Source organism: Haliotis cracherodii, unplaced genomic scaffold (assembly GCF_022045235.1).
Source record: "Haliotis cracherodii isolate W230 unplaced genomic scaffold, xgHalCrac1.p SCAF_23, whole genome shotgun sequence".
Taxonomy (NCBI): Eukaryota; Metazoa; Mollusca; class Gastropoda; order Lepetellida; family Haliotidae; genus Haliotis; species Haliotis cracherodii.
Window position 1 is genome coordinate 11,465,070 of NW_027266279.1, and position 24,101 is coordinate 11,489,170.

The 24,101-nt window shown below is 41.1% G+C and overlaps 2 protein-coding genes and 1 pseudogene across 3 annotated transcripts in view; all 3 read left to right on the forward strand.

The window, feature by feature from the left end:
- LOC139471722 (eukaryotic translation initiation factor 4 gamma 1-like) overlaps positions 1 to 2,965 on the forward strand; it is a 42,223-nt gene extending 39,258 nt beyond the window's left edge. For both annotated transcript variants that reach the window (XM_071254201.1, XM_071254203.1), the window contains exons 31-33: positions 7 to 88; positions 358 to 504; positions 1,239 to 2,965. In XM_071254201.1, coding sequence (XP_071110302.1) covers positions 7 to 88; positions 358 to 504; positions 1,239 to 1,414 — 405 coding nt within the window. In that variant the 3' untranslated portion in view covers positions 1,415 to 2,965. The remainder of the gene's footprint in view (positions 1 to 6; positions 89 to 357; positions 505 to 1,238) is intronic.
- Positions 2,966 to 7,377: 4,412 nt separating this feature from the next.
- LOC139471842 (SLIT and NTRK-like protein 6) lies at positions 7,378 to 11,078 on the forward strand. The gene is made up of 3 exons (XM_071254339.1): positions 7,378 to 8,402; positions 9,813 to 9,884; positions 10,882 to 11,078. Exons 1-3 carry the CDS (start codon positions 7,544 to 7,546, stop codon positions 11,076 to 11,078), a joined length of 1,128 nt encoding a protein of 375 aa, XP_071110440.1. The 5' UTR covers positions 7,378 to 7,543.
- A 2,151-nt stretch (positions 11,079 to 13,229) lies between these two features.
- On the forward strand, positions 13,230 to 15,923 carry LOC139471728 (uncharacterized; annotated as a pseudogene).
- The last annotated feature ends 8,178 nt before the right edge of the window (positions 15,924 to 24,101 follow it).

The following is a 24,101-nucleotide window of genomic DNA, read 5'->3' on the forward strand; positions in this document are numbered from 1 at the left end:
TACCAGGCCAATGTCCCTGATGAGATTACCAAAGAAAATAGATTTATCAGGGCCTTAATGACTACCGTCTGCTCCAGTGCAATATTAGGTGAGTATCCTTGAAACATCCTTAACCAATTCAAATCAAATATTAACAAGTTCTTGTAATGTGTATAGGCATCTAAAAGGTTTCGGTTCCTTGTATAATTTTTAAAGGCTACCAAATAATTGCGAGCTTTTGACAGGTATAAATGTTATCACAACCTGATCAATGCCCATGTTAATCACTCATTTTCCTTGTCCATCAGCACTCTCATAATCCATACAACCATAGTCATTGAGTCTTATAACCATTGCACTGTCTCATAAACTTTTCAGGTACTGGCAACATGGCAAAAGTCGACCAAGAACCTATAAAGAAGTGGCGATCACTCCTGCAGAAGTACCTGGATCACCAGCCTGTATTTGAGTTGCAGGCTCTGTATGCTGTGCAGGCACTCGTCCACTCACTGGAATATCCATCAGGTATGTTCAAGTCTATACTGTATGGATGTCATCTTCTGACCTATAACAAGGCATGACCTTGGTCGCAATATGATGTTAAGCTAACATCTTGTTGGTACAAGGGTGGCATATGAATACACTCGGGGTGGTCGGGTAGCTTGGTGGTTAAAGCGTTTGCTCGTCACACCGAAGATCCCGGTTCCATTCCCGACATTGGTACTATGTGTGAAACCGATTTGTAGTGTCCCCTCACTCACTCAGTAATGCCTATCAAACAATTCTCATGACCTTTGCTCAATAAATATACCTGTAATATCTTCTATGGTCATGAGGGGGCACGGGTGGCCCAGTCGTCTAAGGCGCCGCGATTCGCTGTGCAGAGTTGCGTCCCCTGGACACGCCAGAAACCTATGATTGTGGGTTCGAATCCCGGTTCACCCCGATTATGTTTCAAGGTTTGTCAGCACCATACCCGTGCTCGTGGTTTCACCAAAGTGGTAAACATCTTAGACCTGCATCACTTCGGGCTTTCCTCCCACATTAAGCTGACACGCCGTGATATAACTGGAATAATGTTAAAAGAGGCGTTAAACGCAACTCACTCACTCACTCACTCACTCACTCACTCACTCTATGGGCATGACCACATCATCTCCTACATTAACTGGTCTGTAGCATTGTAAACCAGTAATTGATTGGCGAGTGTAATTATTGAGTGAACACCTGCATACATTTGTTACTGCTTCATGTTTCAGGTGTCCTGCGGACATTCTTTGATACACTTTATGATGAGGAAATCATCTCAGAAGATGCATTTAATCAATGGGAAACAAGTAAAGAAGAGCAGGAAGGGAAGGGAGTTGCGCTCAAGCAAGTTGTTCAGTTCTTTGCGTGGCTACGCGAAGGGGAGGAAGAGGAGGCTGACAGCTGAGAATAGGCTTATTATTAGGACAAACTTGGATCACAAACTGCAATATGAAATTACAAATATGATTGTCATTGCTGTTTAAATGTGTGCACCAGAGGATGAAAGAAATGATTAATTTATGAGCTTGCTGTATAAATGTGCTTTCTACTTGTTGGAGAAAACAAAGGATCTTCTGACAGCCAAATATAACCATGGATGTGTTTATTTTTTTTTGTTGCCATGGTCTTCGTTGATGCAGATGTTTGTTAATGCATATATCAATTATGTGCATTTAAAAATTTGCCTACACGGCTGTGCATTTGTATGTATGTCGAGGGAGATGTTCACAAGCCGAGGAACGAGGGAGTCTGAAGAATATTCAGAATACCTTGTTGATCTACTGAGAGGTGCTAGGCTTGTTTGAGAATGGATATGTAACACTTTAACCAGAAGCCCTGCAAGGGAATTTCAGTTGTTTCTTTTTTGTTTCTTGGTGAATTCTATGGATCATGTTTTGTTTTTTGATAATCATTCTTAAATTATATACATATATACATATTATATATAAACTGCATAATTTCATATGCAAAGTTGTGTTGGTCGAACTGTATGAATGACCGATATAAACTATCTTGTGGAAGACGAGCCACGAAAGACAAGAATATGAAATGTGCATTCTCTATAGACTATAGACAGTGAGCCTGATGAGTCGGGTAGTGTCCATCAACTTTGGATAATACAAACACTTTGAAGCCAGGACTTCGTGAACTACAGATTATGAAACTCTTCCCAGCTCAACCAACTAAATGCCTCTCAAAGCTATGATGGAGGGACCCATTTGAAGAAGTATTTACTATGGCTACAGCAGACAAGGATCCTACTTCGTAGGGCTAAAACCTGCCACTTTATTTTGCATGAGAAACTTGTACAGTTTGTCACCATTAATGATGCCTGGTCTACCCTTCAAAACCATTACGGGGAAATGTTTCCCCACAAGTGACTGGAGTTTATTGAATGTGGATGCCTTTGGTTATGTTTGTGTATATATTGACTACAAGAATATTGGTATGCTGATAATGGAGTTGGTTGGAATTCTTATTCATGGAAATATGGCCCATTTCCATTGAAAAGGGAAAACATAAAAAGCTATTATTCTGTCATGTTATGTTGAAAATGTTCCAAGTGCAAAATATCTGTGAAAAAAATATTGATTATGTGAATGATACCTCAGATATATAGTCAAGAGGTATCAACTATTACAAGTTACAAATACTGAGAAATGTGAAACTTGCCTTTATTTATATTTGTAGGATTTGATAATGTAAGCCTCGTGTACTGAGATAAATTGAGTTGATTGTGTGTATGTGCTCAGTGGCTCCTGAGTAATGACGAACTCATGGCTCTCCTACCAGAATCGTTGGTTGAGCTGGGCACTCCTCCCTTCCCTAATGCTGTCTGTGATCACTACGAGCTGACAGGCAGCCTGCTGAGCGTGACCACCATAGTCATATGAATACAGTAATGACAAAACGCAAACAGATGTAAATAAAACATGCCAATGACAGACTTTCAAAACATGTCTTAGTTGTCTTTCATCTTTGTGCTTGTGTCTGGAGAGCAGGGGTTGCTCCCGACATGGGTGCAGTGTATATGAAGTCCTTATTGTCACTCACTCGAATAGGTTGTTTGGGGAACTGGTGGCCCAGTTGTCTGAGATGTTCCATTTATTAGCCCCGTTACGTAGTTTGTGGTGTTTAAAGCGGTATTAAAATGGAATTGATCCATGTGGATGTGGTTTCCGGAGCCGATGTTGAAAACCGTTCATCATTTCGTCACGAAATTATTTGAACTGGTACATTTTGATAGTTTGGGGTTATTTTCAATAAACTAGTTTTCTAGTTTCTATAGCAACAAGTTTAATCTATTTATTCACAGGTATTTACCATTGTGGGAATATCAGTTGGGCCCAGTTGAGTCACCTAATGTGCAAGGATCTGATTGTGTATCGATCACATAAACAGTTTTATAAGTTTCATTCCTATCGAAAGTCTTGATGACCGCCTCACGAGATTGTTGAATTGAGCCGACAGAATTGTTTGCCAGTGGATTCGGAGTCCCCACAATTATGATTCTTGGTATTTTGGATCCATATACGTGTTAGGTCTAAAACATTGATTTCCTTCCACATCAAGCCGACAAGCTCTGATATAAATGAAACACTGTTTCTGAGTCAAACCAAACTCTCTTAAAAGCAGTTTACAAATATACTGCGATCACACAAATATACTGCACTCGCACCTGCTTGAACATATCCTTTATTTGAATAGTGAAGTACACACGAGGCTTGTGGTTGTCCAGCCTTTACAGGCTAGGGTCGATGTAAGTCGGTTGAAATTAAGAATTTGTGTCTCTGAAATACGGGGAACGGGTATAATGTATAATATATCGCGCCGATAATGTCCCCATGTTATCAGCACCATAACCGTTCACATCTCGAAGGCATTATTTCGGGCGATCCCCCACATCAAGCTGATGCCGTGATTTAACCGGAATATTGTTCAAAGCGGCATTAAACCCAACTCGCTTATCTGTGGAATACCACAAATATATTTATGAGTGGCATCTCGGGAGGGATCATCTTAGCGATATAAAGATTTTTCTGTGGAACGGGACCCTTGACTTGGGCACCAGACCACGGAGCATGTTACGTTCTCAACAAGGTGACGGAGAATTGGGGTGACATGCTTAAGCGTATTGACACCGAGCCGTATAAGTAGTTGTAATGTTCGCTGTTACTGCCGTCGCCTGTTCAGAAATGCGTAAACACTTTCTGTATCACTACTATATTTTGGACATGTTTATGCCTGGGGGAAGCCAGTCGGTATTTATGGAATGTCAACCTGTGGAAACTATAAGGCAACGACGCTGTTGTATTTTATGGTTAAGGGACAGTATATATGGGGCACGAATGTCACAGTGAATTTAGTTTCCCACCAAGAATACAAACAAACGTAACTATGCCCGCATTGAACTCGACTCGCAATGGAAGGTGTCATGAAGCTCCGGGATGGAATAGATCTTGTCGTAAAAAGCGACTAACGGGTTCGGGTGGTCAGGCTCACTGACCTGGTTTATGCTGGTCATCGTATCCCTATTGCTTGGATACATGCTCATGATGTCGATCACTTGATTGTCTGGTCCAGACTCGATTATTTACAGACCGTCATATAGCTTGAATGTTGCTGAGTGCGGCGTTAAATGTTAATTTCATGTTAAACTGCGGCAGGGTGTCTCAGTGGGCTTGCACTAATAACTGGCATTTGTCTGGACGAGTACAATCGCGCGCACACGCACACACACACTAATTGTGTCGACAGTAATTTTAATAACATTTTAATGAATCAACTTTCAAATTCAAAAGTACCATCAAACACCAATGCGCCGACCAAACAACAAAGCATCATGAAAAACAACAAAGAAGTCACTCAATCCCGAAACAATCCAGACTGTCCATAAATAAATACCACCACATTCGGCGTGTTTCGAAACATCCGCAAGGGGGATCACTCGAAACTGCTTTTTGTATTTAAGTCCATGGGCTACAAAAGCGAAAAGAAATGTCGTTTTAGGCCATGATATGAAACACTGATGGAATTAAATGTTTTGTATACATTCATGGTAAGGTTGGGAGGTTACAGTGCATGTGTATCGTTAGTCATGCTATCAACCACTGGTTAGCATGGCCCAGACTGGTTAATTTACCAACTGTATTGGAAATACTTCTGACAGCGATGTAAAACAGCTAATTCACTTATTCCAGACATTTCAAGAGGGTAGATGGATTCTGTCCGACGCCACCCTTGTCTGGAGAAACACTCATGTTGTACTGTAACGGAAACAAAAAGAAACTTGGAATTTAATCGGAATAAGAAGAGAACATAGTCTATCCACACTTTCGAAGCCCATTTCTGGTGTCACTCGCCGTGATATTGCTGGAATATCGCTAAAAGCAGCGTAAAACCAAACTGACTCACTCACTCACTATCCACACTTTCAGGTCACGTTCTGACCATGAAGCAAGGCTTTGTGTATAACATGCACATGGCGAGTCCTTGGATGCACTTAGCGTGTAGTGTCATTATCCTGAATATATCGGCAACCTGTGATGTTATGATTTTGCCAAATGGCATTAGAAGCGAACATTATTTACATAATTTTTCATATTTCTATACATCTAATCTGTCTGTTCTGAAGTTCTAATAAGGGGTCGTATAAAAACCAAACATGATGTATTATGCTCGAAATCGAGTATACCAACATTCGTGTTCTGTCGGCCTCACTTGCATGTCACTATCTGATTATTCTGAAGAATTTTCAGAGGGAAAGAAACCGCTATTAAAAACCTCAGGGATATAGGCTAAATTATTTAAGAACTGAATTTTGTGTGATTTTAACACAGAAACACCACACACGTATTTTGAGACGGCCACCAAGTTGCATGACGGAAAGCATTAGTGTGAAACGCAACACCTCGCCGTAACCTACCACTTCAACAATACACTCATATTGAAAGGAAATACTGCTAAACAGTTGTTGTTAAGGCTTATCGGCCACTTCCAGTAAAACACATATACTTTGGTCGTTTGGATCAAACAAAAAGCTTAAATAGTCGACAGGTATATTTTCACCGCGACCGTGTGTTTGCGTCGTTAACTGAAGAAGGTCACGAGTTCACAAAAATATATCCCCCCCCCCCCCTCCCAACAGAGAGAGAGAGAGAGAGTTAAATCACTAAAATGTCAATCCTTGGTTTTTTTAGGTTGATGCACACAATAGTCTAACATTTATCATTATTTTTTTAATGTTTGTAAACAGCCATACGATAAACTACTCAAAAGAGGTCAAGTGCCACCCGATTCGGGTAGTCGGGTATTTCTTTTGAGAAGTACATATATTCTAAGACAGAAGACAATATTTCCTTCTTCGCTTCCCACAAACCGTACATCTTTTGAAATATACGAGTATAAAGCTAGTTTGGGTTTTTTTAGGTGCAGAAGGGGTGTTCGTGTGAGTGAGTGGTTGTTAGTGTTGGAAGCAAATGCCTACTGCGCATGTGCAAGGAGCATTACGATGACGCAGTGTCAGCTGATTTTTCACTTCAGAAGGCGCAAATGGTCGAGCCTGCAAATGGTGACATAAATCCAAACCGACATTGTAAGAAGATTGATCAAGCCAGATCTTATCTTTTCTTTAAAAAAATGTCTGGTTGGTGTCGTGTTCAGAGTTTTAAAAAACTGTTTAGACTTTCAAAGGATATGTATGTGTCTCGACAAACCTTACTCCCTTGGTACATTCGGCAACATGCGTATTCTGTTATGACCGAACACTTATCACTGATTATGCTGCGCAGTGTGGTGTTATTATAATTTCTTCTTAACAATACATCGCGCGAAACCACGAAATGAAACGTTTTGTTCGTAAACGCCCTATCCAGAAAAAAATCCAGATTAACTGATAAAACTGTTTTCGTTCCATGCATGGCAGTCTAAGCTGGCCTGTAGAACGTCAGGTCATTTCACAATCAAACAGGCTGCAATCAAAACAAGGGGAGGTAAGCACTGTTTCAGCAAAGATATTAACTTTGACCCAGGGCCAGTTATTTGTTGTGGTTATTATGAACGAGCACAGTATTACATCCACTTGAGTATGTTTATGTATCCATTAGCCATGTTTGGCGACCCAAGAGGAATATTTCAAAGTAACAAAAGGCATGTTTGAAACCTGTGAAATAATTCTCACCCTTCCGTTGTTGAGAAATTGTTTCCACAAAAAGAAAGCCGTTGTTCCGGTCATGTTATCGTGGATCTAGAGTGTGGTGTTTAATGTACAGCAGACCAGAGAGACTGGAAAACAGCCTAAGAAAAAAACCAACGGATGGTTGTGTCATTTGTCTAAAGAAACTTTACATTTTAACGCCGAACGAATTGATGAGGATATAAACCCTAGTATACAAAGGAGAAGGGCAAAATACACAAAACTTCGATGCGAAATAATAGCCTGATTACCGTACGGACAGTGAGAACGAAGTGTTGAACTTATTGGACAAGACCAAGGATTGATAACCAGCAAATACACACCAACTATTTCTTCAAAATGCACCACATTACTGTTGTCGTCTGCTTTTTACTCATCAAATCATCCATGCCCCTGAGCCAACCTGCTGGATGTAATTACAAAGATGGACTGTTCACCTGCGGGTTCAAAACTTCGATTCCTCTTAATGCCGTTGGGTTCGACCCTCGACCACAGAGACTAGTTATTAATGACGTGAACGGCCCCATAACGGGATCGTCGTTTACAAACTTCGCTCAAGTAAACACCTCGACATTTGACCCTAACTACGCATCTTCCTTAACTATCGTCTGTGTCGCTGGTGGGTCAGCCGTGCTCAGTTTGTATAATTCCTCTTTTGAGGGCATGGGTTTTTATCAGGACGTCCGGATTATGAATTGCCAGTTCAACAGCGTCCCGCCTGGAGCTTTTACAAACCTTGGAACTGTCAATTTGTTAAGTTTAGAAGGCGGTACCATCGACAACCTCGACGTAAACGCGTTTCTTGGCGTGAACATCAAGAAAGATACGACCATCCCTAACCCAAGGGGAGAATTCGCTTTGTCCAACACCAAACTTGCGCAGGGAGGTTTGAGTCGCGGTGTCCTTGACCCCTTCACGGAGGCCAGCGTTCTTACGTTGAACAATTGTCGTATTCGGGTCATAGACTTGGCGTTGTTTAGCAAGATGAAGTATCTCACTCGTATCAGCCTGGACAACAATCCTTTCACCTACGTCGGCAACAACATCTTCAGCGGACTGGAGAGTCTGAGAAGGATCAGTATGGACAACGTGCCATGGAGATGTTCCTGTGCTGCGTTGTGGTTCCTGCAGTTTGCTGCGGACAAGGGGATTGACCTGCAGGGCGACATGATGTGTTCATTCCCAAAGGAATATGACCGTGAGTAATTTAATTATATATTACACGTTTATAGAACGCAACTGTCTGCTGAAATGCGCTGCTGTGAATACCTTTGTCAATACGCCGATCCTTTGTCAATACGCCTATCTATGAGGCGTGTTGCTTTTTCTGTAACTAGGTAGTTGAAGGTGTCACTTTCTCCACCATCTGGAGTCAGTGCCCAGTTCACATGGGATGAGATGGGTGAACATCTAGGATGCAACTACGCACTGGTCCCTTAAGCCCCCTTTACACAGGGCAGCGACCTTTGTGCCATCTTTGAGCGATCAAAAACTGGCCAGGACGTTCAAAGGTCGCCTAAACCCAGAAAATCATGTTTCTATGTAATTGCTGAAGCAGGTGTTCAGCAGTAACTGCTCGAGTTGTGCAGCGTCTGCAATCACAATGAAACACTCAAGGGTTGCCGTGGTCACCGAATGGAGTCACGGCGGTCGCCACAGTCTTCGTTCAATGCACGTTGTTGGTCGCTCAAAGGAGGCACAAGGGAGGCAGAAGCATCACCCAGATAAAAGGGAAAACTTACCTGGCGACAATTGGGCGACCACTGTGCCTTCATTCTGCAACAACGGTAATGCTTATGCCTCCCTTCTGCTTCCTTTGAGCAACCAATCTCCTCAACGACCTTTGTGCGACTGTTTTGAACATGTGCAAAAATTCACGGCGTCCATGGCGATGTCTGAACCTCCTGTGTACCACCTTGGAACGACCTAGGCAACCACTCTGCCTCCTGTGAGCCTCCAACGACGACCTGGCAAATTTTATGGTCGCACTCTGGAGGCACGAAGGTCGCCATCCTGTATAAAAGCCCCATTAGGAACCAACCATTTGATATTGTGTGCGTGCGCGCGCGCGTGTGTGTGTGTGCGCGTGCGAGTGCGAGTGCGTGTGCGTGTGCGTGTGGCTGGATTTCAGCGACAAAAAATTGTTCCCGAAAACTTTGGAAAAAAATAGATTCAGCATCATATTAGCTCGTGGTTTAACCATCCCTGACCTGCGTCACTTGACTTGCATTCGCGCGGTGAATCAGGGAATCTTGGTAGCCAAGGGACTTAACTCTACGCTGCTGCTTCTCGTTAGACAACTGGGTGCCGTTGAACAAAGCGATCTTAGCGCTAAGGTGATCGTAACTCCCATACCTTAACACTGACTTACGACAGTCATAGCGCTAAGGTGGTTTTGTACAACGGCACCCTGGGCGATCAGTGTCCATTTTTAACATAAGGACTATTCTGGCTTAGAAACATTGCCATACCAGATATGATCGTTCGGAACGTCAGATTTCTAAATCAGCAATATTCGCTATCTGTACCGTAATAATTATATCCTCCCTTTACAATGTTCTGTTCTGAAGCATGAATGTAAATAAGTCTCATGTCTGGATTGTTGCAGGGAGACGCATCACAACGTATCAGACCAAGGAATGCGGGGCGGTGGTGGCTTGTCCTGCTGGGCTAATGCCGAGTGAGTACGCTTATACCTGTACAACAGACCCGTGAAGATCCGGGGTTGAATAGGTCTTCAGCAACCCATTCTTGCCGTAAAAGGTGACTATGCTTGTGGTAAGAGGTGACTTACGGGATCGGGTGGTCAGGCTCGCCGACTTGGTTGATGCATGTCATCATGATATCAATCACTGGATTGTCTGGTCCAGACTCGATTATTTACAGACCGCCGTCGAATAGCTGGAATATTGCGGCGTTAAACAACAAACCAACCAACCAACCAACTAACCTGTACAACAACATGAGTGATCAGTGTTGTCATTACAGTATCATTGTTAACATCAACAATACCGAACAGCGCAACGCCTGTAGAGCTATGTTAAGTATGTGTGCGACCGTGTTTGGATTCTGGGCCCCCTTCCCAAAAGCGATCGTAGCGCTACGACTGCCGTAAGTCTATGTCAAAGTATGGGAGTTACGGTCGTCTTAGCGCTAATATCGCTTTGTGGAACGGGCCCCTGGTCAGAAGAGACTTCCATTACCCATGTTAATCGTATACAACTTGTGTCATTTTTACGCCAACGCTGAATATTCTTTTTGAAAACAGCCTCACACAAAACTCCTTTAATGCGTATTCTATAGAAGGACATATTAGGTATTATACCATGAATTTGGAATTTACTCGATTCTGATTGGTCAACCAGGCTATTAAATCACAATAAACCCCTCTGATTGAAAAACCTGGTTTGACAGCTGCATTACCGCGGAAGCTAATATTCACAGAATAGTACTATTTTTCAGTCATTGTCGTTAGGCAATTACAGGTTACAAAGTGCACAGATGCGGTTACTACAATATTCAAAGGATGTGTGGCAATACATTTCGTGCATAAAAACACGCTGCGCGTTCGGTTCCAAATTCAATTTAGCGGGGTTAAAGCTACAGGTAACCTAGCTCTACATTGAAAACACAGTATGTTCATCTCCTAAATGTGGCCTTCTATCGTGTGTTCGCAGTGTCCGGGATTTGTCTCACGTGGTTACAGATCCTCTCCTTCAGCATCACCTTCTTCTCCTTCACCGTCGTTGTCGCCTGCGTCGCCTTCATCCTCAAGAACAGACGCGACATATGCAAGAAGCTGCCCACGAAGACTCCAGTCAAGTCTGTGAACGGACACAGAGCCGCACCCAGAAGAGTCACACCCTATATATAACAGTCAAACATTATGTCAGTTGATCAGTGTCCCTTAGTAAAACGGCCACTCTCAGTTTATCTGTCCCTCTCAGTAAAATTAGCTCTAGGTTTATCAGTGTCCTTCAGTAAAGCGGCTCCTCTCAGTAAAACAAACTCTCAGTCTTTCTTAGTTTGTCAGCCTCTCTCAGTAAAATAGTCTCTCTCTGTAAAATTGTCTGTCTCAGTTAAACAGTACCTCTCAGTAAAACGTTACCTTCGTTTATCAATGTCTTTCAGTAGAACAATACAACGGCCTTGTAAAAAACATTCCCTCACAGTAATACAACCCCAAGACAATATTTATCCAGTTCTAGTATAACATTCTTGGCGAATACAAACACGTAATTACTTTGGTTCAGTCTGGGATTATAATCGCCAGGACTCGTGAGAGGCGTCTAGTTGGACCGGTTGGTCAATGTCGTTGACGTGCTTAATGATGTGGGACGTTCAACATGTCGACCACTAGATTGGCAGGCCCTTGACAATTTGTATTGTCGGACTATTGCTTAGTTCGGTGGGGTATGCTTCATATTGGTATAGGGGCGGTCGGGTAGCCTAGTGGTTGAAGCGTTCGCTCGTCACGGCGAAGACAATGTGTGAAGCCCATTTCTGGTGTCCCCCGCCGTGATATTGCTGGAATATTGCTAAAACTGGCGTAAAACCATACTTACTCACTCATATTGGTATAATGTACTGCAAGGTGCGGAGGTAGGGGAGGGAACTCTAGTCAACTTAAGATAACCGAATGTTTACTGAAACCGCTGTCCTGATAAACTGACTTCCACTGTTTTTGACATCTTACATCTTTTCCTTGCCAATTCGGCATCCTTTGATTTGGGCCTGTGGCACTTCTAAACCCTTTCTCCGACTAAATGACCAGTACTATATCGTGGAAAGCTTTCAACAAGGCCATGTTTGTTTGCAGTGAAAACTATATTCAGATGTATCTAAATCTAGGTTGAGTGTCAATAAAGCAATACAGCATTAAGTGATTACTTTTCTCTTCTGTCGGACTTCCGTTATCAGACTGGGAGCACATACAGTAGAGCACCTAGGGAACTCTTACACGCCTTGAGGGGGCCACGGGCCACGGCCTCGTCTTTGGCGCCGCAATTCCGGCACGACAAAAAAACTATGATTGTGGGTTCGAATCCCGGTTCGCCCCGATTATGTTCTAAGTTTGTCAGCACCAAACCCGTGCTCGTGGGTTTCACCCAAGTGGTAAACGTCTGAGACCTGCATCACTTCGGGCTTTCCTCCCACATTAAGCTGACACGCCGTGATATAAGCAGAATACTGTTGTCGTTCCTGGTAAGCATAGGTAAACAGAGCCCTATTTTTGGTCATGTGACTTGACGGATTGTGGTTTGTTCCCCCGATCACGTAGGACGTTGATCATCCTTTTAACCTATGTTGTTTCAGGTAAAGGATTTTTTACTGGCCACCGTTATATAAAATAAAAGCAATTCAGATACCGGTGTCATGTGCTTTTCATGGTAATTTGAAAAAAATGTTTTTCAAATATGTCTACGATTCTCAATTTTATTGTCTCCATATATCTGAGTCACAGTAAAACAATTATGGCGCTTGTCATCATCATCTGTTTCCGTTTCTCTTCATTCAGTTGGAAGGAGGAGTATCCTGACAAAATGTTTAAGCGGCGCTCAATTTGATTCGTGCGGATGACAATTTTATTCAACGGCGACGCGCTGGTAATTTTAGCTTCAGAACACCAAGCTCCACCCCAGCGCATGCTACCTTCATCTCTACCAAAGGGTGGAGAACATGGAAAGAGTTACGGCTGTGAGGAGCTTGCGATGACACATGCCGTGACGTCACGACAATCAGACCGCCCTAGTGATCGCTGAGGCTTGGTTACGTTGCTGTCAGCTCTGTACCCAAAGCTGCGTTTTACGTGATTATTGAAGAGACTGGGTTGTATTAATTTGGAAAAGATATTTATTGATACACACCATCAACTTAGGACGGTAAGATTAGCTTTAAATACTTTTTTTTCAAGAAACAGACACAATCACGAGCCCTTGATTAGAATATGCTATTGAAAACAACATCTGCAACATTAATGCAATTATTAATCATAAAGAAGGTCTTTTTATAACTATATATTGACATGGAAGATTGTTTAGATTATGTATTATTAAACAACGAAAGATTAGCCACAGAACCTTTAACCTCTGGTATACCGTTATATTTTGTTCATGTAAACTATTCTTAAACATCGTCAAAAACATTCAAATATTTAGAGGGTTAAAAAGTATGTTGTTATTTTTGTTTATTTGATTAATTCTATAATTTATGTGTCTCCTTTAGATGGGTCGGTTGCTACGCAAGATAGCAATGAGAGCCGGGACACAGGTTCTGTCTCCCATACCGGAGTTGCCCGAAGGGTCCCGATCTCCTACCCCAGTGAATGGTAAGTTGCTCGAAATATCCGCAAGGTCCATCAATGGGTGAGTTGTCAGGCAATAGAAACATCTATATCATATACTGTTTGAAAATAATAGATTAAAATATATATAAGCATGTGGTCTCAATTTTGAGATATACGATTCATTACCAGTTAAAATATCTTCATATTTTGTGCTCTTGACATAAAAAGCCGTCATCTGTTGATAAAGTGAGATAAAATGCAAGTAAGATCATATTTGTTCAAAATCCATCGTTAGTGATGCTCCCGCAACCTTTAGTTTTTTGTTTTATGAATTGGTCATTAGGTTTGTGGCGATACTTTTTGCAAAGAAACATATGACAAGTTGTTTTAAACTGCATGTTCTTCATTATAACTACTCCAGTACTCGTGTCTAGTTGATGTTATTCTGTAATTAATTCAACCAATCATTGTTCTGTTTCACGCAGATGCTTTCAAGACAAGTCCAAAGAGGCCAGAAAGCCCAAAACTCAGCGAAGAGGAATGGTAGGCTCTGTTGGCACTTTCAGTATTGGCAGACAGAACGATCATAAAATGTTTCTTGTCTTTGGCTACTTTAGTAGTTCTGAAGTAGTTCTAAAGTAGTTCTTTGGTAATAACTACTTTTTAGTTCTTCAGTAATAAGTAAAATGGGGGTTAAATTATTCTTGTCCCTTACCCCGCCCGTCAAGCAATATATGTCAACTTTTTCCACATACTTTGTGACCATATTTGTCAACGCATCTGAATTCCAATTCAACATTTCACAAGCGCCATTTGAATTTGAGGAGATGCACCAAACGCAGAATTAACAAAATGTTTAATTTAGAATTGCTTTTGATTCTTGTGAACCATCCACGTGAGATCGTTAATTTCGATTGAGTGTGACAAGTCATGTCTAAAACTTTGCAATCAATCTAGGGTTAGGTCATATTGCCCCCGCCCTGGCAAAGTGTCTCCAATACACCAGTTATTAACTTTAACATTAATCCTCAGTGTTATCTTACGACTATTCGATCTTGTGTAACCCATTAGTTTGATATTTCAAGCTTAGAAAATAAGTTCGTTCATAAAGAAACAGTGTATTTTCGCTTATATAATGTTTTATTAAAATCTACCAACAACATGTTAATTTTTAAGTCTTGTTTTCTTTTTCTTATATTCGGTTGTTAAAAAATCTAAAGTCCTAGCTTTGTCTTTTACATTTTTATATCTTGATGATGTCATCCCTACTTCATTTGTTTCATTGACCAGCAATCAAACTATAATTAAGACATGTCGCCTTTTCGCGAACACCTGGTATCATCATTATTTTATAGTGATTCACGATAGTCGGAATCGTGCTATCGCCTCTGCTTTCAGCAGAGATTTCCTATGAATATGGAAAGGGTTTTGTCGCTTATATTTACGTTGCTCATGTGTGTACTGATCATTTATAGTTCACTCTTTTCTTTGACCTAAAATCAGCGATAATTAAGACTGATCTTACGTTGCCCACATCTCTGTTGATTATTAAATGTTTATTCTTTTCATTGAGCAATAACCAGAAATGATTAAGACTTGTCTTCACGTTGCCAACTATCTGATGAAAACATCCCCGTCTGCTCTTACAGCTTCATGAAGCACCTTCAGAGTCTCGCTGCGGACTACAAAAAGGAGATGGAACAGGTGGGAAGACAACTCCGTGTGATGCAGAGAAGAAATGCCCGGATTGAGAAGAACGCCGAATTCTACCACGTAGAATACGACAACTACAAGCGGAACTGGGACAAAAACCAGGAGAAGATTCTGGGACTGAAGACGCGTCTGGACAAATACCAGCCGCTGAAGAAGGTCATTGACAGGTTGCATTCCCTCCAAGATGAAAACAAGCGGCTGAGGGCCTCTTATTTCCAGACTGTTCTGGACAACAATTTTCTGAGGAAAACCTGGAAGAACATGGAAGGGGAAGAGATTGAGAATGAGGAATTTCCGGATGTTGAGAACATGAGAGAGGCAATAGTTCCAAGACCTCCCACAGCTCCCGACAAGGGCCGGGCGGGATCAGCCAGACGACGCCCATACACTGGCAGGTCCAGGGAGGATCGGCCTCATCTGCCGCCTATCACAGAGAACAACAAAACGGTCACACCTCACAAGCAGACGACAGCTGAATCACCTGAGAAGAAACAAAGCAAATCTCCGGTTCATCTGCCACAACTCGGGACAATGGTCCCCACTCCTCCAACAGGTCCACGGAGAAATGCTCCCAGCAGACGACAGAGCAGAATTCCACTGGCCTTACCACCAATCCGTGGTGCGACTTCTGTGGATAGTCTTCGGCTTCCCCGCCAGGGTGTGCAGGATATTGGCCGCAAGTTCCGGGATCTGTAAGGGACAAGGATGTCTCGTGATTAAAGATGGGTGGACTACTAAACATGGATGGATGACTTTATAATATACATTTCCTATACAGATATCTGACATCAGTCACATCAATCTTCTGAAATGATGTTTTAGCACACTAAATTCAAGATTAACGTAAAAATCCCAATTTGCCTTTCCATGCATCCTCAATACCCATCCACCCACCAACATCTATTTACCCACCCCTGTCGTTCCGCCAACTATCAGGATTGCTATTGCTCTCGGGGAATAAATGACTACCTACAATATGATAATCCCCCATCTCTCCCCAACCAGATGCCAACATCAAAGTGTTGTCTGCTCAGTGCTCACAAAAGAATGAATTATCCCCCCCACCTCTGCCGCTTGGGTCATTCTCCGGCCTTTCTTTCTTGTTGATGAAAGATTATGTAATCTATCAGTAAAGTCTGAGATTACTTGATAGCTCAAATGAGCATACAGTTTACCTATGGTTTAATGTGTGGTGCCTCTGTTTTAGATTCATATCGCATGTGGGTTTCACACAGCCATATTATAACATGTTTCTTTGAGACATCTCATGCTCAAACGTGCGTATGTTGCCAATAGACATGCTCTCCAAATAATTCGGCAAACTACAAAGTTCGTGTCTTTGAAAGGCATTTAGAAGTGATACACTTAAGGAAGAGAATTAATGGATGTCAGCTTCTTTATTATGAGGAACACAAAGTTTCGGAAGTATGCTTACTCCTTACGCAGCTTTTAGAAATAGCCCAGCAATATCACGGTGGGGCTCATCTGAAATGGTCTTCAGAAACGCGGGCCTTTGGCGAACGTTTGAAACAAAGACTGTCGCACCGTCTCAATTTAACAGTGCTTGTAGAATATAGTTTTACATTTTTCAATGTGCTTCTTGTTTTTATGAACGAATTTCCTTACATTAGCGTTCATAGGAAGTATTGTTGAAAAGCTTTCCGCTATAATTTGTTAAAAATATATTTCTTTATATGAATGTTATAGTCTGTTGTTAATCAAGTTGTTAAATATTTTTGTATAATACGTTAAAAACATTTTCATCAGATTTTTGTGATTTATTGAATGTCCATGCTATTAACGTATACTTGTATATAACGCGTTGTTCAATGTATAAATTGTTGAATAAAAAACCCTAACATTACATATCTTGGGATATTCATTTCCGCAATGTTTAAGCTTTCTTGGCCTGTCTTCAGATTAGTTGTGGTCTGCTTTAATGTATTTATTGCAAATTCAAAATGTGAAACAGCTGATCTTCCAACCCCATTCTAGTTCAGGGCTTGAGAGTCAGTGTCCAGGTTGACTGGGCTCATGTGTACCTGAACTGGTCCACCACAACAGTGGAAGTCTTGGGTCTGGGGGACGTGAGCGAATCCGTTCCATTTGGTGACAAACCGGTTTACCGAAATGTCTCGCTTTATGAATATGGAATCCTTCGGTTTCTAACAGAATATCCGCCTTGATTGATAATGTATCTAAGTCTTCCTTGTCGATTGAATGAGGCTTTATTTGACACATGCTTCAAAATGCCTTGATAACAAAGAAAACCAAAATGCTAGCCGCCTAGCTACTGTAATATGTGCAATTCTGCAATCGTTTTCACTTCCCCCGAGTCCTTTCTTTGTGTAAAATCCATTGAAGTTTGTGTTACGTCATCTTGTTGCAAAGTCTGTTTGTTCAATGCTAAGCCAGTTTCAGAACGGAGGTTGGACTCGCCTTTTGTCAGCACTGTTCTGTATACTGAGTTCAACCTTGGGGAGATGCATGCACTTCCACATACGAGACCCGTGAAGATCCGGGGTAGAATAGGTCTTCAGCAATCCCTGATTGCCGTATAAGGCGATCGATGCTCATGATGTCACTGACCTACTGCAAGTACCTGTTTTCTAAACCAAAAAAAAAATACAATCCTCCAAAACCTTTAATATAAGCATGTGATTAATCCTGTTTTGTTTGTTTGAAGCATAAATTGTTTATTAAGCAAAATTATCTCTGCAGCCAACTTTTCTTGCATCAAAACATGGGCTGTGTACTTGCATGCAGATGACCATGGAGTACGCTGATCCCGTGAAGATCCGGGGTAGAATAGGTGTTCAGCAACCCATGCTTGCCGAAAAAGGTGACAATGCTTGTCGTACGAGGCGACTAACGGGATCGGGTGGTCAAGCTCGCTGACTTGGTTGATGCATGTCATCGATACCAATTGCGTGGATCGATGCTCATATTAATCACAGGACTGCCTGTTCCAGACTCGATTACTTACAGACCGCCGTCATATAGCTTGAATATTGCTGAGTGTGGCGTTAAACAACAAACAAACAAACCACATACGACAAAGACCCCTTCAGCCAAAGCGGGAGCGATGGTATGATGAAAGAAACGAAGGTATCGCGCGCTGGTTTGTTCGGTTTTAATGAGAGACTAAGCAGTGAGCGGTTTATGCATGTTTTTTAGTTAGCGCAATATATGCAGTGTCGATAAGGGTGTGGCTTCATGGACCGCGCACTGCCGATTTCAGTTCCCTGGGGTCCACCCGGTTTATTCGGCTACCTGCAAACTACATCGGTACGACTCATTGGATTTGAGGAGCCGTGCCTTTGATGGTCAAAGGGAAATAACTGTAAATTCTTATTACCTTTTGCTAAACAGACTTGTCTCCCTTCGTGACAAGGACGTCAAGCTCCTTCCCAGCGCGTGACAACTTCGTTACACTCTCGATAGAGAGCTCCGCGAATGCGAATCCGCTTGCAAGGACATAACTCATGATTTTTCATACCAGGTGAGCTCGCTTTGATTGGCGTGTGAAGTTTTAAGCGAGACACTATCTCACCATCGTTTACTCTTCCAGTAACATAAGTTCGATCGTAACTGTAGTTCCACGAACGGTCGATTTCTGGGAGGACTTTTGTAAACAAATCCACTCCCCACGTGGTCCTTTACGATGTTTTATCTCTGCCAAGTCCATTTTTCTGTGTTTAGGAGAAAAATATTCGCATAAAGGAGAAAAAATTCAAACGTGCACCTTGATTTTTAATTCACGTCACTGAAGCAGCTTTGTGGCAGTGGTGATATCGGAAGTTGCGACAGTGTATCGGGATGGGAAGGAACTTGTTCAGTAAGTCAGTGTATCGGGATGGGAAGGAGCTTGTTCAGTAAGTCAGTGTATCGGGATGGGAAGGAGCTTGTTCAGTAAGTCAGTGTATCGGGATGGGAAGGAGCTTGTTCAGTAAGACAAGGGGAAACAGCTCAATCAACGCTTTAATTCATGCATTCATATCACTAACACAGGATCCGTGAAGATTCCGGGGTAGAATAGGTCTTCAGCAACCCATACTTGCCGTAAAAGGCGACTAACGGGATCGGGTGGTCAGGCTTGCTGACTTGGTTGATGCATGTCATCGATCCCAATTGCGTGGATCGATGCTCATGATGTCATTAATTGGATTGTCTGGTCGAGTCGATTATTTTATAGACCGCCGTCATATAGCTGGAATATTGCTGAGTGCGGCGTTAAACAACAAACAAACAAACAAAACAAAATATGCTGATTGTACACATGTATGCTTTAATGGACCGTGCACTGACGATTTCAGTCGCAAGCTCAGACGTTTAGGTTATACAGTTTGGCACTAACTCAATGAAGGTTCTTAATCCAATGAACTCATACAAAATGAAAGTCAATTCTTAAGTGTACACACCAAAATCATTTTCTTTATTTGAAACAAAACGCAATTTTAGAATAGGTTGATATCAATGTTTGAAACTATACACTCATTTTTCTCACAATGAGAGTAGGAAGCTCCAAATAAGTGGAAATGTTATGCCTTTGTGAGGCCTTCGTTTTCAGATCTAAACAGGCCAGAGTTATACCCCTTAGATTTTGATATGCCAATTTAACTGGGACCCTGTCTAGTCACAAGGCAAAAGATATTAAGTACCAATTTATGGTGAGACAACATGGCATCCGATATATAAAAAAAATGTTGAAAAAAATAAAATAAATATTTGAAATTGGATAATATATTTTTTTCAAATTCTGACCTTCTCAGCTGAATTTCTGGGGGGGGGGGGAGAGAATCTGTAATGCCCACCCTCTAAAACTCGGTCCTAGCTGACTGGAAATATATACCCAATTATTATAATAACTAGCTTGATTTTATTTGTAGAGTCTTTCATACATCATGGATGCTATGCAGATACCCTGTGTTCAGTGTGTTCTTTTTGTTAAAATACCTTATATGACATCATAAAAATTATTTTTCCATAACAAAATACAGTATGTGCTATTGTTTAAATTGGCAAAAGCTATGAATACACAATGCCTTTTAGAAATCAAGTGTTGGTTTAAATCCTGGATGAATGCCTAGACAAAATTTGGTTTATCTTCCCTTTGAACAGTTTTCCCATCACATGAAGATGTGTCAGACTAATGCATGAGTCAAATCTAAATCGACGCTGGTCCCTGATCAGTAGATCCTGCATGACAAAGGGACACAACTCCTTGTTGTACCCATCACCCATTGTACAAGTTCACAATGAAAACAAGTCCATGAAATTTAATGAATGTCACATAGCATTTCTACACAGAGTAAATATAATGCGATCCAAAATTCACCATAAAGGAGCCATGCTTTTGGCAAGAATATTCCTGATACACAGTATCTGTCAACCTAACCTCTTCATGCTAATACTGTTGCCTTGAACTCTGTGTTGAACTTTACAAACTTTACAAACTGAAAACACTCGTTGATAAAAGTCGAAAAACTCCTCGGCAAGCGTCAGAGATTTCCCACTTTTATCAACTTGTGTTGATATATTTTATATCAAATAACACTCGGGTGAGAATTTCATTGTCCAGTACCATTGAATTCCTTCAATTCTTATCACTATTTGATCTCTAATAAGTCGAATCAGGATTTGGACACATTTCTTTTATCTTAGGTCTCTTTTAGTTCTGACTATTGTCAGTCTGTTTAAGCATGGGAGTTCTGATTTGATGGGTAAGATCGCTTTGTGGAACAATGACTCGGAGACTCCTAAGTACAAAACTGCCCTGATAATCAAACTGTATAAACTGGTGAAACTACAATGCATCATGTGAGTGAGTGAGTGAGTGAGTGAGTGAGTATGGTTTTACGCCACTTTTAGCAATATCACAGCGGGGGACACCAGAAATGGGCTTCACACATTGTACCCATGTCGGGAATCGAACCTGGGTCTTCGGCGTGACGAGCGAACGCTTAAATCACTCTGCTACCCGACCGACCCTGTCAATGTTAGAACGCCTGTACATTGAGTAGAACTTGTCACAGGTAATTATCTCAACTGTTACTTCATGTTGTCAACTTTATTTGATTTTCGGGGAGGGGTGTTTTGTTTGGGATCAGCATTTTTTACTGTATATGTTTTTTTAGGAGCTCAGTTATTTTTCCAAACATAAACAGGTGCTCAATTGCTTATTTTATTACACAAAGATAAATAAGGAACTGTATTTTTTAGCAAAAACAGAGGCCTGATTATTTTCTTATTACACAAATCCCTGAACCCCCCGCTGAAAATCAAATAGTTGCTCCCTAAGTAATCTTTTATTAACTCAACACTATATTTGCTTGCTTAACATGAACTTCTCAATACTGTAATCTACTGTAGTTCTGAAATAATATTCAGGGTTAGAAATTGGCACTAGTCCTATTATTGTCCTTGCAAATCTGCCCAATAGTTAAAGTATCATGAGAGTGAGACGAAATTTGCCATTTTTAGGGGTTTTGCTATATATTATCATTATAAGGACTAGTGGACCAAAAATGTTAAGTTAATACCGCTGATATTGTAATGCTTTGATATTGAGAATCTGTTTCAAATCTGTGCTTCACACTCAGATATGTCAAACCTTTTCTCAGGTCCATGGAGTTCAAACCAACAGCGCTTAGCTGTGTGTATTTCAACATGTGTTCAATGCATTCAGTGCCAAACATATTTAGGGATACACGTTAAACAAGGCCTGTGTGGAACATTGTGGTGATAATGTGGAAGGAATAGAGCCACATCAACAAATATATAAATATTTACATATAATACAACAATAACAATGTTTAACAATTGTGAGTATGGTTTTTTGTTGCCTCTGGCAATATTTCATCAATATCCTGGCAGTGGACACCAATGCTTCACACACAACACCCATGTGGCAGACTGGGCACTTAACCTTGGACCAGAGACCATATAACAGAGTATACTGTCTGGTCTCTGCTTGGACCATGACAAGCCAACGATTTAACCGCTTGGCTACCTCACAGCCCCATATAAAATATGAACACATGAGAAAGATTATCCAAACTTAATTTTAAAAATTCAAATCACTAACATTTAGAGATACATCATGACGGCCATGTTGAAAATGTCCTTTTCGGACATTACTCAGTCAATTTTGCATGTATTGTTGTGAAATTAGACATGCAGCAAGTATGTGATTTTCAGAATAAGATGTGAATACTTTGATTTTCCATCCAGCTACGACCCATGACTGACTTTTCTGCCCGATGAACATTTTATCAAAGCATTAGAAAGAACTCCCAAAGTAGATAGACATGGGAAGGGAAGTAACTCTTGGACTCCAAGCAGCATGCTGCTTTCATGCCTCCACATTACTCTTTTGAATTGCTGTCCATGCATATAAGCAATACTTGAAAATTTACATGCAATTTTATTTCATTTTGGTCCTTAAACCTCATTTCGTAAAAAAGAATCCTTGAAGATTGATCTACTCATACACCAAAGATCATGGAGAGTTAACCCTCATCACATAAGGCAGTAAGCCTTGTGAATGAGCTTGACCCATGAAATGATATATCAGTTAGGGCTGGGACGAGTCCAAATTTACTACCCGGATACCCACACCCTTATTACCCGACCTGCTCAGATCATGCAGATACCCACTGTTGGTGTCAAAAGATAGGTACAAAATGTCCTATTGGGTATAGTTTGACAGTAGCCCTGGCAAAATGTATTAAGATACACGTATAAAACGATGTGGTCATTCATACACTGAAGTTGACTGAAGTTTTAGCTTTGTTCAAACATATTTAAGTCAGAAGGAACGTGTTTCATAGTCATAAAGAAATGCGAACATGAGAAATTGTCGTGTGACCATGTAGTTATATAGTGATTTTGTATCATGAAACAAAATATCACGTGACTAACCACGGGTCCGGGTAGTCCTGTGGGTACCCGGGTCCTACTCAGAACCCACCAGACCCGAGTACCCGAGTTACCCGTCCCAGCCCTAATATCAATGTAATCAAAAATACTTCCCAGGGCAATCATGGTATATGCATGATACATGTTTGATATCCCTGTGACGATGATGTCCAAGCATCATATGGTTTCAAAAACAAATTGCGGAAGCAGTGATTCATATCTACATGGGGCTGTTTAATGAACAAATTTCAACAAAATCAAGTAAGGCCTTATTTTTTAAATAGTTTACAGATATTTGGCCAATACTAGAGGGACCATTAAAGGTTGGTCAAACTTAAAATAGAACACATTTTGTAAGTAAAGTATAGAAAAGATTTTTAAAAATACATCCAAATCAAGTCAAGCGGTCATTTTATGTGAATTGTTTTTGTCAGGGGATCTGTGAGCCAAATATTTGAAAACAAGTGTATTATCATGATTATCATGGCAATGTCAGGTCAAACTAAGAGTGAGTGAGTATGGTTTGACGCTGCTTTTAGCAATATTCCAGCAATATCAAGGCGGGGGACACCAGAAATGGGCTTCACACATTGTACCCATGTCGGGAATCGAACCCGGGTCTTCGGCGTGACGCTTTAACCACTAAGCTACCTGACCACCCCTCATACAAAGAACATCAAAGACATTAGACACTGTGCAACAATGAAATCTCATATGGCTCTTTCCTTCATGGCAGTGAAAGCTAACCTATTTAAATACATGAGTTTTTCTACTCGTACAACATCAATAAACTTTGAATACGAATAACAAAAGCGAACATCCTTGGATCCAAAAATATGCAACATTCCCCAACTGACATTTTATTTGTTTTCCACTATTACCATATGTATGGTTTCTGTTGTCCACAACACTCAAAATTCCACCTCCATGACAGTGGCCTCAATATAATCATTTCTGAACTGGACAAACCAGTGATTG